Source organism: Euprymna scolopes, chromosome 26, assembly GCF_053919585.1.
Source record: "Euprymna scolopes isolate OS-2025 chromosome 26, ASM5391958v1, whole genome shotgun sequence".
NCBI lineage: Eukaryota > Metazoa > Mollusca > Cephalopoda > Sepiida > Sepiolidae > Euprymna > Euprymna scolopes.
In genome coordinates, this window is record NC_136507.1 from 83,048,972 (window position 1) to 83,065,044 (window position 16,073).

The 16,073-nt window shown below is 35.2% G+C and overlaps 1 protein-coding gene across 5 annotated transcripts in view; it reads right to left on the reverse strand.

The window, feature by feature from the left end:
* The window catches only part of LOC145248226 (monocarboxylate transporter 12-B-like), an 88,463-nt gene that overhangs the window by 21,407 nt on the left and 50,983 nt on the right, over positions 1-16,073 (reverse strand). For all 5 annotated transcript variants that reach the window (XM_080110102.1, XM_080110101.1, XM_080110104.1 and 2 more), the window contains 3 exons: positions 10,978-11,094; positions 7,243-7,386; positions 366-624 (listed from right to left, as the gene is read on the reverse strand). In XM_080110102.1, coding sequence (XP_079966228.1) covers positions 366-624; positions 7,243-7,386; positions 10,978-11,094 — 520 coding nt within the window. The remainder of the gene's footprint in view (positions 1-365; positions 625-7,242; positions 7,387-10,977; positions 11,095-16,073) is intronic.

The window sequence follows — 16,073 nt, forward strand, 5'->3', positions numbered from 1 at the left end:
GGTCTACTCTGACCCGGAGTGGTAGTACCTGTTAGGGTCCCAACTATGAGTTAAATAGAAACCGACTTGAAAAAAAATATATATATATATATTCTATTAAAAAAATTGTTCTTCAAAATAACTGGATTCGGCATTAAATAACCTGAAAAGAGTTGATATGCTGTAAAACAAAAACAACGGTCCGACTTTCATGTTTTACTTTTTTCTTGCGTTTTAAAATCTAATCAGCACTGTGTATTCCAACAGTTTATGTAAGCTTCCGAAATATGCCAGTGTAACATCTATGGATAAGTACCAAAATTGACGATCTCAAAGTTCATATATCTGATGAAGTGAACCAAAATATAAAAAAAACAATGTGTTACCTGTAAGATGATCGATCATTTTCTCGCAGTGGGCGGTATAGCATGCTGCATACGCATAGGTTGAGTGAAATGCCAGCCATTAAGACCATTGTGCCAAAAAAGGCATAAGTTTGAAAAAGATATTCCATTAGCGGGGGAAAAACAAACATGCCGATTCCAACACCAGCCGTAGCTAATCCGACTGCCAACCCTCGACGTTTGTCAAAGTAATGACCAACAACAATCATGCAAGACGTATATGAGAGACATTTTCCAAAACCTACAAATAAACAAAGTCAAAGCAACATTTATTATGGGTTGGCCACATGAGTAGGTACTTACTAGTGCTGACAAAAAAAAAAAAAAATGATATTACTTGAAACCGAATTTAAATGTTATTTTTAAGCCAGTTAAAAAAAGGTTTAGGCCGACTTTTTTTTTTAAGTAATGAAAATTGCTCCAGATAAGGCATGAAGCCACTTAATGTAAGGATTGGCTTAGTTGCTTTTGTTTTATCACATATCGACTATTTTGGGGTTAATTAATTCCAAATCTAGCAATTTTGGAAAATAATTTTATTAGTGATGGGATGATTCCAAAATTTTTCCCGATTCCGATACAATTACCGATTTTCATTCTTTTAAAATCACTAAATATTTATTTGGAGTTGTTTTTCTTTAGATTACTGTAAAAACCCATGTGATATACTTTTGTGAACATAAAAAATACACTTGAATGGGTAATTTATACATTTTAATTTTATTTTGTAGCTTAAAATCAATACACGTTTACCATTTCATCTTTAGTAGCAGTAATGGAAAATAAGTTTTAAACAAAAACAAACCAAATAATAAACAATTACAGGAATCGTTTTTGTCATCGGAAAGTAGGCACAATTTTCTCGAATTCTGATACCAATTTTGATACCTTAAAGAGTTCGGATTTTCTTGATTTACATTTCCGATTAATCATCCCAAACACTAGTTTCATGCTTCAAGTTCTTTATGTCTTCGAATATTTATTCATGATGTTTGGTTTGATTGTTTAGTAGAAGAAAATTGTTGCTTTTGTTTTTGTTTCTGACTTTTTAAAACAGGATTGAGTTTCAAAAAGGAAAAGGAAATAAACAATGACATCATTGTTTGATGAATTTTTTGGGTCAGGAAGCTAGTATCTTCAGATAGCCTGATCTGCTGAAATCCGTTTTCTAGGTACATAGCTGTAGGAATTGCATAGTCATAGTGGATGGTGAAGGACTTATTTTCAACTGTTCTTTCTGATAAACATGTTACCAGAACTTGCTGCTGCATTCGATAATCAATTTTAGGTACTTGTACAGTTTAATCAAGACATTAAAAAATGAAAATATCGAAAAAAGTTTAAATTGTATGTATCCGTTATGGAATAAAGTTCTCCGAAAAAAATTTTCACTTAATTTCATCAAGTAGTTCTGATACCGAGCAAAAGGTTCGATTTTTAGGAAGAAAAGCTAGTATTAAAGATGGGTAGGAGTGTCGGCGCTTTAACTGGAGTTATCTCCCCGTGTGTTTCTAAAATTCAAACAAAAATTTACCAGAAAATCAAAGATGTCTGCCTTTAACACGCTCTCATAAAAACGTGTTTTTCCGCTGTAAAAAAACACAAAAAAAAACAACAAAAAAAACTACTCGATCAAATTAAGTGAAAAAATTTTTTTCGGAGATCTTCAGTCCATAACGGATACGTACAATATAACCTTTTTTCGATATTTTCATTTTTTATTGTCTTGATTAAACTGTACAAGTACCCAACTTTTTACCGATCGTCCAGCGGCGAGTTTTACACACGCTATTGTGTTGCACTATATATTAGCCATCCCCCAGCAGAACTTCACAGCTGGATGCCAGATAACTCACACTTTCTACCTCTGTTTAGCAGAAACTGCTCTTGCTGTCATTGCTGAAATCACTAGTATTTTTTTAAGTATTGATCATCAAGTCTTAATTTTGGGCAGCTATTATAATCTTTGCCCGGAGATAGAGGAATGATCCTTATTTTAGACAGTTTATAGAGCCTTTCTTATCTTTATGGATCTGAGTGGATTCATCCGGAAAATATTGGTACACTGTTGGTTGGTCCATACTTCTAATTTTTTTGCAATGGAAGTTCTTAGTGTATTTTTGGTGATTATTTTGGTTTATTTTTGTAGCAGACTCCGGTCTCATTTATAAGACAATCTTGTCCAAAATGTTTGGCCAGTTTTATTATGTGTGAAAGAGAGTACGCAAAGAAGAAGAAAGCACAGAGTCTATCAAATTACAGATATGTCGTTTCTCTTACTTGCAGTACCTTGTCCACAGAAATGGCATAGCAGGGGCAGGTTTTTCTCTATACTATCGTTACTGCCATGGTAGGTGCTCGACTGAGCTCTCATCTTTAGTGCCTCCCCACTCTCAAAAATTCACAGCAAGAACTTGTTTTTCCACAACCACTGTAAAGAACTTTCCATACCAAAAACAAAAGTAAATTTTCATGAACAGAGTTTCTTTCCATCTGTGGAACATATTACCGGGTTATTCTTTCCCTGAAGACTACAACATCATCATCAAGTCCACTGTCAATATATACTTGCATAGCTATCCTCTATAGTATTAGAATTTTGTTCATTTCATCCGTCTTTTTCAATCCTCTTATATTGTTTATCATCCTACTGACAATCTCATTAACCCTTATCCTCGAGTGGGTTTTGGCTTTGATAAGTGTTGGCTCATTTACTTATAAAAAAATGATGTCATTTTTTATGTTATTATTATTAATGTTTTATTATCTGGGTTCTCAAAAGAGTTATTATTGGTGATTGTTCATGTGGTGTTCCCTGGAATCTGAGTCACAACAAGTCTTCTCAAATTTCCAGCCCTCTCTGTTTCTTTCAGTAACTCTTGTAAAATATTTTGCATTCTCACAATAGTCACTTACTATCGACTTCTTGCTGATATCAACCGTTAGGCTTTGTCATACAAAAGTCACATGGGCCAACTGCACACCACCAAAACCTAAGTCTTATGAAAGACAAGAAACTCTACCATGAGATCAAATAACAAATTGAACTGAGGATGCTCTGGTTTTTCTCAGAAAGCGCTTCTTTCAGGACCAGTTGCGCAATATGCAGAACAGTTGGCTAGTCTACAGGCCACACAAAGTCCCACACATCATAAATACCAAGTTCTGTAGCAAAATAAAGATCTAATTACTCTTGTGAATCAATGCCCCCCCCCCATCCCCTACTGAGTGATACGGTCACACACTGACCAATCAGCTGGAAGAACGCATCGATTCATTTGTCGCCTAAGGAACATTTTAAACCTCTTTGGAAACAACCTCGTTTAGCAAGCAGAGAAAACCTGACAAGCAACAAAAACAGACTCTTTCCCTTCTCCTCTCGTCCCATGTCCACTGGACATTCCAACATCAACGATTTTCACTGAAGATAACAACTGGCCAACAAAGCTACCTGACCTAACAAACCCAAACAACTTTCTACTCCTCCTTTCTCAACCCAGACACAGTTCAACCTTCAATTTTCTGCTGAACAAATAAACCCTTTTGTTTTGCTTTAGAAGAGGTTTTGTTATTTATTCCGTGCTTCGTGTTCAACTGACAATTATTTTATTAAGGGTGTTAATAAGTAATCCCCTAAAGTTCTCTTAAACTGTGATGGCCTTTGGGTTTGTTTCCATTGAAGGCAACGTCATGCTGCTCCACATCTTTGAAAAGGGATTTAGACTCAATTCAAATGGTTACACTGAGTTATAAAATCCAGGCAAAACAGACTTTAGCAAAAGAAATGGGCACAACAAGAAAATATTAAATTAATATCTTTGCTACTCCTCATACAAATGTCACAAGGGCCAACTATTTACAAGAGAGACCCACCTTATGAAAGCCAAAGAACTCCTCAACAAAGTCAGATATCTAGTCAGACTGGGGATGTTCTGGTTCTTCTCAGAACCAGTTTCTTTTTTTTTTTTTTTACATAGGCATCACCACTTATCAAGGCCCAAAGGCCACTCGAGGATAAGGGTTAAAGAGTGCACAGTAGTCAATTGGACAATATAGTAATTTTTAGTAATGGAAGTTCGGTAAATTTGTTAACTTAAGTGGAACGGCTCGTCAAGAACTTGTTTACGTTGGGCTTGAAGGCAACCATATTGTAGTCAGCTGGAAAGCAGGAAAATGGAAGACAGTTCCACAGGCGTGCAGTTCTAAGAAACAAACTTTGTTCATGGAATCTTAGTTTAGGTTTAGGCACAGATAAAGAGTGGGGGAAATTATTGATAGTGTTTTCACAATTCACTGAACAAGTGAGTGAGGGAAATTATTGATAGTGTTTTCACAATTCACTGAACAAGTGAGTGAGGGAAATTATTGATAGGGTTTTCACAATTCACTGAACAAGTGAGTGAGGGAAATTATTGATAGTGTTTTCACAATTCACTGAACAAGTGAGTGAGGGAAATTATTGATAGTGTTTTCACAATTCACTGAACAAGTGAGTGAGGGAAATTATTGATAGTGTTTTCACAATTCACTGAACAAGTGAGTGAGGGAAATTATTGATAGTGTTTTCACAATTCACTGAACAAGTGAGTGAGGGAAATTATTGATAGGGTTTTCACAATTCACTGAACAAGTGATGAGGGAAATTATTGATAGGGTTTTTACAATTCACTGAACAAGTGAGTGAGGGAAATTATTGATAGGGTTTTCACAATTCACTGAACAAGTGAGTGAGGGAAATTATTGATAGTGTTTTCACAATTCACTGAACAAGTGAGTGAGGGAAATTATTGATAGTGTTTTCACAATTCACTGAACAAGTGAGTGAGGGAAATTATTGATAGGGTTTTTACACAATGCATAGAACAATCTACAGTCCATATCAAGTCTTTTGTATTATGAAGACCAAGTTGTCTCAAAGTTTAATGATCTTTGCAGATGTTTCAAGTGAAGGCTACATCATGCCATCCAATATATTCCGAATTCAGATGGTTACATTGAGCTATTGTCCGCTGTTGTCAGGAGTTGAGTGGAGAGAATGACTGCAGGAAGGCTATAAATATGGCAAGAGGACTTGGTTTCGATATGCTAATACTGAATGAAAACGTGGATTCCATGAACAAAGCTTCTTTCTTAGAACTGTAAGCCTGTGGAACTCTGTTCCATCTGCCTGCTTCCCACCGTACTACAACTTGGATGTCTTCAAGTCCAACGTTAACAAATTCCTAATGAACCGCCCTCTTAAGTAAACACTTCATCAAATCTCCACACTAACGTACTGTACTTGCAATAACCCTTATCCCTGAGTGGCTTCTGGGCCTTGATAAGTGGTGACCACCGTTGTAAAAAAAATTTAAATAAATCATGTCTTTGATTTATTAGTATATGTAATTTACATTCTTTTCTATCGTTTACATTTCAACATTTATTAGCAATCGATTTGGTTTTTAGTTGTTTTGTTTTACAGCATATCAACCCTTTTCGCTTTTGTAGTACTGAATGCAGTAATTTTGGAAATAGATTTTTATGCTAAAAGTTTTTTCGTTCTTCAAATATTTATTCATGGTGTCCGGTTTGGTCTGGTTGCTTTGTAGAGGAAGATTGTTGTTTTTAGTTTTGGCTTTGCAGAACATGATTGACTTTTACAAAGGGAAAGGAGAAAAACAATAACATCAATGTTTAGTGTATGTCAGGAAGCCAGTATCTTCAGACAGCCTGATTTGATAGAACCATCCAATATATTAGCCATTGAAAATCGGCTAGTCAACAAATGAAAAGTTTGAATGCAAAATGTGATAAATGCCATTCCCGAAATTATGAGGCTATTACTATAAAGTGTTACATTTAAGCACTCGGCCCTAAACTATGTTTTACATGATATAATATTGATGTAATATTTTCCTGCTTTTCATTAAAATAAGCTTTTAGTTAAAGTCTAGATTTTATATATTCATCCTGTTCTTTTTGAAGTCACAATTAAAACGAATTGGATTTATTGTGTTTTGCATTAAAACTCTTCAATGTCACCAGAAGATAAAAAAAAAAGTTGTTTTAAGAATGAAAAGATTTTTGACGTTTCTGAATTTTTGAGATGAGGATTGATTATTTGTATTATTTTGATTCATCGGACTACTGTTCTCATCTTGAGTGTGATTTTCACGTTTTGATCGATGTAACCTGTGTGGCACAATGGTTAGAGTACTGGGAAAAATCAATTGTAAAAGTGATATTCTCCTGAAGATTGAAAGTTCAATTCTCAGTGTGGATGATCAAAAAATACAATTGTGAATTACTTAGGACCTCTGTCCAGTCGTGGCTGACGAAACAAGATCATGCTACCCTTGTGAAGTAAATCAAGAGTTCTGTTCAAAATTTCTGAGTTCGACAGAAACATTTCCAAGATCCACAAGATAAACCTGAAGAAAGTCAGAGGTTATATCGACCGAAACGTTGTGAAAATCACACTCAATATGAGAACAGTAGTCCAATGAATAAAAATACAAATAACCAATCCTCATCCCAAAAATTCAGAACATTCCATCTGTGTCATTTTTGAGGTTCTGTGTAGAAAGTGTCAGGTCTTTAGAAATTAATTTGTCATTTAGTGAGAATGTGCATGATACGAATGTCTGTCATTCCTGCACCCGAAAGAACGATACGAAGTCACCTTTAAGTAAGCGTTTATACAAAATACTATGAAAACAAGGTTTATCAGCGCGGATATCAATACTTAAATCACAACCAAGATGAAAACAGTAGTCCAATGAATCCAAATAATAAGAAAAGATTTCTTTTTTTAACAAAAAAAAAAGCAAATCTGACAAAAAAGAAATCCACAAGATAATTTTGATTTTATACTTACCTCCGAGAAAAGAATAGGAAAAGAAAAAATACTCTAAGCTGTCAGCAAAGCCACTCAGCAAAAATCCGAGGCCAAGTAAAATTCCACCGGTAAAACTGACTTTTCGCAATGAGAACCTATTGCTAAAAAAACTGGCAAGTGGACCTAAATAATGAAAAAAAAAAGAAGAATTATTTTTTTCCAATTTATTGGCTTTGAACAGACATTTAAATATGATATCAGGTTAGTACAAAAGCTATGGCTAAAGAAAGTGACAAACGGGCCTAAAAAAATGATGTGTAATAATTTTCTTCCAATTTATAGCTATAATATTTATTTTGTGTGTGTGTGTGTGTGTGTGTGTATATATATATATATATATATATATATATACACACACATATATATATATATATATATAATCTCAGATCAGTGCAAACGTTTTTATCAATTTAAAATAATGAATTATTTTTTTCACATTTATAACTAAACTATTTATTTCGTGCATATATATATATATATATATATATATATATATATATATATATATATATACACTTGTGCCCGATATTATTCATACCCCCCCCCCCTTGAAAATTGAGTTTATTAGGTGTAACTTTGTAAGAATTTATTGTTTACGTCCATATTGATACATATTCTTAATAAACCTCTTCTGATCATTTTCGTCATTTTAAAATCTCGGGATACTTGTAATAAAAGAAATATACAGCTATTTATAAAATCTGCAATGTTCAAAAATAATCATACCCCCTTATTTTTTCAGTATTAATCGAGTTTCTGACTGTTTGTTTCCTGTTTGATTCTTATTTTGAATGCTTTTATACAACCTTTGATTAATTTCATTTCGTTTTTTGCATTTTTCAGAAATTAAAATGATATCAACTGAAAACCAATAAAAAAATAAAAATTATTAGAATGGGGAAGAAAAAAGAGCTTAGTAATGATCTTAGGACTAAAATTGTGAATTCACATAAGGATGGTTTAGGTTACAAGTCAATTTCCAAGAAATTTGAGGTCCCTACAGCAACAGTACAGAGCATCATCAAAAAATTCCAGAGCCACCACACAACAAACAACTTGATTGGTAGAGGAAGGAAAAGGAAACTGTCTGCTAGAGCCACCAGGAATATTGTAAGAAGTGTTAATGCAAATCCAACCACCACTACTAAGGACATTTTAGAAAATCTGGAGTCTTCTGGCATAAAAATATCAAGGCAAACATTGCAAAGGACTCTGCATGAAAATGGTCTGAAAGGAAGAAGACCAAGAAGGACTCCATTGCACACCGGAAAACACCTTGCAGCACGTCCAAAGTTTGCTAGGACCTATGTGAATTCTCCAGAGTCCGTTTTCTCAAGTATTTTGTGGACTGACGAAACAAATATTGAATTGTTTGGCCATATGGATGCTTCTTATGTTTGGAGGAAGAAAGGAGAAGCTTACAGCCCAAAGAACACCATACCCACGGTGAAACATGGTGGTGGTAGCCTAATGTTTTGGGGCTCCTTTTCGGCTAGTGGTCCAGGTAGTTTGGTCAAGATAGATGGAACCATGAAGAAGGAGCAATATTTGGAGATACTCCAGAAAAACATGAGACAGGATGTGGAGAAGCTCCATTTAGGACCAAACTGGGTCATTCAACAGGATAATGATCCAAAACATACTGCCAAAATAGTCAAGAAATGGTTTGAGGATAATCAAATTAATGTTTTGGAATGGCCTAGCCAGAGTCCCGACCTGAACCCTATCGAAAACCTCTGGCACATATTGAAAACTGAGGTTAAAAAGCGGAACCCTAGAAATTTGAGGGATTTGGAGAACTACTGCATTGAAGAATGGTCAAAAATCAGTGTTGATGCTTGTAAAAACCTTGTTGATAAATATCCAAAACGGTTACAGGCAGTTATTAAGAATAAAGGGCATGCTATTGACTATTAGTAAGAGAGGTATGAATAATTTTGAACTAGTGCCATTATTGTTTTTCTTTGTATAATGTTTCAAACTTGCATAATTTATTTATTTGTTGAGTTTAAATTAAATGCTTATGCTTGATTTATTGTTTGAAATCCCTTTAATATTGTCTACCTTCTGGTTTGAGCAATATTCTTATAGAAATCTCAAAGATCCGAGGGGTATGAATAATATCGGGCACAAGTGTATATAATCTCAGATCAGTGCAAACGTTTTTATCAATTTAAAATTAAAAAAAAACGATATGCAATGAATTATTTTCTTCACATTTATAACTATAATATTTATATATATATATATATATATATATATATATATATATATATATATATATATATAAATCTCAGATCAGTGCAAAAGTTTTTACCGATTTAAAATTTCATTTCTACAACCTGATTCCTTTGTCAACTTCATTAGCCTTAATGTGAAATATGAATTTAACTCAAGTTCTATCTCCTCTCATGCTATTGATCTAAGGCCATCTAAATGAGTTTTGAAATAAGTGATAATAATAAGGATCTAAGAGATTTCACCACCAAATTTTTCAGAACTAATAAATGAGGAATACAGAAAAAAGACAATAAGAAGAAGAAGAAGAAGAAGAAGGAGAAGGGATAGGATGAGGAGAAGGAGGAGAAGAAAAATAATAATGAGAATAAGAAGGAGGAGAAGAGACAGGATGAGGAGAAAGAGGAGAAAACAAATAATAATGACAATAAGAAGGAGGAGAAGAGAAAAGACAATTTGTCATAACTGCATGTATTCAAGGAGTAAAAAATAATGAAGTACCGGATAAGTTTCAAGATAAATTTTATAAACCCGGCCATGGAGATCAAGCAATAAACTTTCATACATAGTATATTTTAACAATGGGAGCATATTTCAAGAAATTTAAAAATAAAAAGTAACTTTTATCAAAATAGATGGTTAATTTTAGGACACTCTGTACTAAGTGCTATATATCGTCTCTACTAACCAGGATATACATGTATTATGGACAATATGTTATGTAATAGGTCCGATGTAGACAGATAAAAAAAAATGTCTCTGGATACCAGAGAAAATATATCAGGAAGAGGTCTCGTCGGGATGACGAGATATAGCTAATGGCGGCTAAGATCATTGCAAAATAAACCCCACTCTCCTTCTAAGGTAACAAGAAATGACGATGCGTCTTTGACTGTAATAAATCTATTGTGGCTGAATAAAACCCAATTATCCAGAAAAGAATAGAGACTTGCGTCTGTTACTATGTGTTGAGAAAGATTTTGTTTCCACATGCAATGAACGGCAGAACACAAGCCACTCAAAGACACGGCCAAGACCATCCATAACCTTGAGCCCCTGAAAGAGCATAGGTCATTTACAACTTTGTAGATGCTTTTGTAGCGAGTTTTTTTTTCGTGGTGAGGGTACTGGCTTCACGATCAACCTTCTCAGAAGGTAAATACAGCGCCTACCCTTCACAAATGGTCATCCATCTAGTACTGGCCAGGCTCAGCATTGCTTAACTTCGGTGATCTGGTGAGCACCGGTGTGTCAATTTGATTGGGTCGTACACACGGCCGAGAGGCATGAGAATAAATAAAAATAAAAAAGGTACGTTCGTTTTCGCATTTATAATCCCACGCTCCCCGAACTGTTAATGTGCCGTAATTGTGAACACTAATGCAATATAAAACATGTTAATCATCCAGGCCAAATAGCACACCAGAGTAAAAAAACTTTTTTTTTTTTTATTATTCTGCTATGCTAATTACGTACCACACAAGAGACGGATTGCACTGGATAAAGACGTTACCCATGCTGTAATTGCTGCACTCCGGTTGAATTTGTGCCGAAGCTCCAAGTACAGAACTCCACTTGCTCGTTCTTGCCCACCTGTAAAAAAAAGAGTAAAAAAGGGATTAGAAGAAAAACTTTTCTTTAAAATGACACCAAACTTGGATTTTTAAAAAAATAGAAATCACTCAAGACAAGGCATGAAGCCACTTGATGTAAAGAGCTAAAAAGAACGAAAGATGGTTATCACAAAGACAGGAGATGCTTATAGACCTTAGTCTTGAAAAAGACCAAGGCTGTAGGTACCATGAAAATAGAGCAGGAAGAGAGTTCCATAAGCCTGTTATACCATCAACATCTTCCTCCTCCCAAGTGTGTTAGGAAGTAACACAAGAGGAAAAAATATAACCAAAACAGAGGAAATAAGTTTATCAGCAGAACAAAGGTATAGGAAGTTGTTCACCAAGGCATACAAAGGGGGTTAAAATAGGATTGTTAATCAAGGTGTGGCAGTGATTATGACAAAAGGAATGGACAGTAGAGATAAATATATTTAGAGTTAGTTTACAAGCAGTTTTTGGGAATGGCTATGAGTTTTGAGAAAGTTTACGGACAATCTTGGGTTTGCGGCAGTTGAGGACAGGCTCCAGTTGGACACAGTTGAAAGCAGATCATAGTCTGGACAAAATTGAGAGGAGTCAACATCAATTGATGAACATATGCTTGTCAGAAGATGTAGATGTGAATCTAATCACTTAGAGTGTTTACTGCAATAGTGTCACACGCACCCAAACGATATATACGGAATGTGTCAGAGTTTGCGTTGGAATCTTTTGATTCTGTTAGGATGACACAAAAGTACAATACAAGGGGAGTAACTCTTTACCTCTTTGGGCAAAATTACCTCCCTTTGTCTGATTCAGAGACTTTTAAATTCTCATAACTTCTCACATTAAAGGACTGAAAGTGGCAGAGTGTGGAGGAAAGGAGAGTGATTTTCAAAATGAAGAAATAACATCATTCCTGCCTATTTCTAGTTATCATACTTTTTATGTATTGTGGTTGATTTGTCCTTATGTGTGTTTGTCTTCACAATAAATGTGTACCACCAAGCAACCATGAGTAATCACCTTAATTATTCCTAAATTGCCATGTGCTATTTCCTTTCATGTGCTGCACACACACACACACACACACACACCCACACGCAGACACACACACACACCACTATATAACAGTTTCTTTCAAGTTTTGGCTTCTCTTTGTAAATTTTTTTTAACTTGTGAACCAGTGCTCGCTCCCTTGGCAGTCGCCAATGTGACAGACAACGACACAGCCAGAGGAGAAGATGAAAGAGAAGTAATCCACGGAACACAGTGATTGTTGAGTGAGAGGGAACACACATGGTCCCACAAGCCTGAAATTCTTGAAATTAAGCTACTGGAATAGGAAGCTGTATTACAACGATTTACTTCTTCCTCTTTCTCTAAAATTTGTCCGTAGTAAGAAATGAATATATTTGTCTTTGTTCATACCGACAAACAATAATGTTCTTTTATTTAACATTTTTAACTTTTAATAATAATGGTTGATTTTTCTTAAATCAGCTATCAGCAAAGCAATCCGATGTCGTCTCGGCATAATCCAACACAACATTACTTCAAAAGAATCAAAAGGTGTACTCTCTCTGCTGCCAGGAAACCAGGTGAAGAAGATGCAAGGAGATAAGCCATGTTAAGTGGTAAGAGTTGCTGAACATAAACAGCCAAACTCTAAAGGAAAGGAGTCAGTATTTCGCTCATGCGTGATGAGTAATTCTCCACCAGTAAAAGACGTGTATGCATATGGAAAAAAATGAGGATCAACGAAATGTCCTCAGAAAGTTCAAAGTCAGGAGTTGGAGTTTGATCACGAGAGTGAACAGATGGGAGATTTGGAGCTTGGTCACAGGAGTGAACAGACTTACCTGAAACCAGGAATCGAGACTGGGTACAACAATTATGTAGACGAAATCCAGACTCTTGTGAAATAATTTCCCCAACAGAAGAGAAATATCAAACAGCAACAATTACTATAAATGAATATCATGATGTAAGTGTTATTACTGTGTATCGTAAATGATAATAAAGGCTGAATGAAACAAGTTCCAGGAAAATTGTATCATATCTTACAAAAAGAGGGGTTAGCAGCGGAGACTGAAAAATTAGATGTGCCAAGTTTGAATCCAGTTTTTTCCACAAAAAAACGTTTACACGCGACCTGATTGGGTACTTATGCATTACCTGACCCAGATTTTTGCTGAAGAGAACAGATGGAAAAAGATGAGCATGTATATTTATATATATATTTTTTTTTTTACATAGGAGTCACCGTTTATCAAGGCCCGGAGGCCACTCGACGATAGGGGTTATTGAGTGTACAGTAATCAATGGGATAATATCATAGTAATCGAAATTGGGTAGATTGGATTACTTAAGGGGGCGGTTCATCAAGAATTTGTTTATGTTGGACTTGAAAACAACCAAGTTGTAGTCAGCTGGGAAGCAGGCAAACGGAAGAGAGTTCGACAGGCGTGCAGTTTTCAAAGAAAGAAGCTTTGTTCATGGAATCTATGTTTTGACTTAGGCACAGTCAAAGAGTGGGGAAAATTATTGACAGTGGTTTCAGCTAGACGGGTGTTTTCGTGAAAGATTGGCAAAGTGGGGGCAGAGATTGGAGCTCAGACGAGCACTTGCCATGGAAATAACGATAAAACAAAGATAGGCTCACAATGTCCCTTCTGTGGGAAAAAGGTTGCAGGGAAGAGAAAAGGGCATCTCCCATTAAGCTACGAAGTGATGCGATCGAACAAAAACAAATAAAAAAACGCTAATTATTTTGTTAAAATTGCTCTGTTTTATTTTTAAAGTATTCATGTAATTTTTTTTTGGTGGAGAGAGATTTATAAAAGGATGGGGGAGATTTTTACTTCTTATGTTTAATAAAATCATTTAGGTGAGGGTTTTTATCAGCCAATGAAAATAGGACTTTTGAAATGGAAGCAGCAGACAATTTATGAGTTTCTAAATAAATTAAACAACCATTAACCCGTATCCTTGAGTGGCCTCCGGGCCTTGATAAGTGGGGATTCCTGTGTAAAAAATTAAAACAAAAATTGCATGCTTATCTCTTTCAAGACAAAGAAGAATGAAACTTCATACTAATGTTTATATTTGTGACTAGTGTAGCCATTCCGTCAATAATGAAAGAAATGTTACATTTTGTTGTAAGATATCAATCGAGCAGGCAATTATATTACGAATGGCGTTCCAAAAGTAATGCCTCATATCTTTTTCATTCCGCCCAAATGGATCAGGGGAGGGGATTTCAAATTGCATCGTTATGATGACTGAACTAATACTTTCATGACCTGAAAGTTTCATGTCTATTACAGATATTGACAGTGTGAGATTCTAAGAAAGCAACTCCTATCACATATATGTGACAGAAATAGAGATGCGCCATTGAAAAATAAACTCTGAGGTATAAAAAAGTCACTTGTTTTAATGGTACCACTTCCATCTTCATAGCTCTTCAACATTTGAGTTAAAAAAATATAGGAGGCTTTACTTTTGGAATAACTGTTGTATATTACATATTTTTTAAAGAAAATCATTTTTAAGCGATTAATGGGAATTCAAAGGCATTACAACGTAAATCTAAATAAGTATAAAGTATTATTCAGATCTCCCTTTGTCTCTTGAAATGTTTTTAGAAATGGCAGACAAGAAGGTCACTTGCGGGATATGCCCAAAATTTGATTTTCCTATTTAAAAATAAAATTGTTTGATCGATTTACATGATTTTTAGAATATGACATTTTTGTTTTGTCACGGGTACGTACATCAAACAGATTTTTCTTTATTTTTGTTTTTTAATATAGACGGAATTCTAGACAAGACTGAAGTTTCCTTTTTTTTGTAGTAGTAAGACGAGTTCTTGCTGTGAATATTATACAAGGAAAATTTAGAGATTGGAGCTCAGTCAAACATCTTCCATAAAAATAATGATAGAGTAGAGGAAGAGAGATTAGCAACACATCTTTTCTGTGAGAAAAGGGTTGTAGGAATAAAAGAAATCATTCTCACATGATGTCAGGGTCGATTTTGACACAGTTTAGGCAATAGCGTGTGTGCTCAGAGCATTGCGACCCTAGATGGAATATCAAGTTTACAAGCCGTCCCAGTCGCATGTATATCCCAGTAAAGGGAGATAACGACACTAGGATTTTGCAGTTCTTGCAGGAAGGTTTCAAAATGCTCTCACATACGACTGATATTCCCAAATAGTCACCCATCTGGTACTGACCAGGTTCAAGATTGCTTAACTTTGGTGATCTAGCGAGAATTAACAGAAAGCAACATGATTATGCTGTATATTCCCTACACAGCCTCCCCCCCCCCCAAATGTTCATATCATGAACCCATGTGCACCATAACATTTCTCATTGTCCCATGGACTGATATCTCCCCAGACATCTCTGGTAATTTCTCATCTGGAGACTCCTTATTAGTTGCTATCGGCGATTACAACCAGTTTCCAGAGGTAGAAATACTCATCTTACTATCAGCAAGAGTGGTTATTTCTACTATCACTGCAATTTTAACCAGACCAAGCAACCCTGCTATTGTCAAGTCTGATGATGCCCATCCACCTTTACAAACGCACAAGATTATGCTGCCCAATCAGGATTCAGATATTCCATCTAAAGATCTACAAGGTGTCTCTTTAATAAGTTTCCAGACTTTTTTGTACAGGCATTAAATATTGTTGTAGACTCTTGAAAATTCAGTATGTTATTGCTATATATCTTATGAGATGACTGACCGATTTTTATGATTTTAGGTTCAAATGAACAGCTGCAGCAAGAATTAGAATACGTCCTACTAAAGTCTGATTATCACAGCTGGTGACTTTCAAAAATGCAATCTATACATGAGGACACTTTACAAAAACGGTATGCAATAAAATTCTGTTTTAAACTGTGAGGGATGATGAGAGGTGTAGACGGTTAGTGGCCAAATAAAGAATTTAATGGA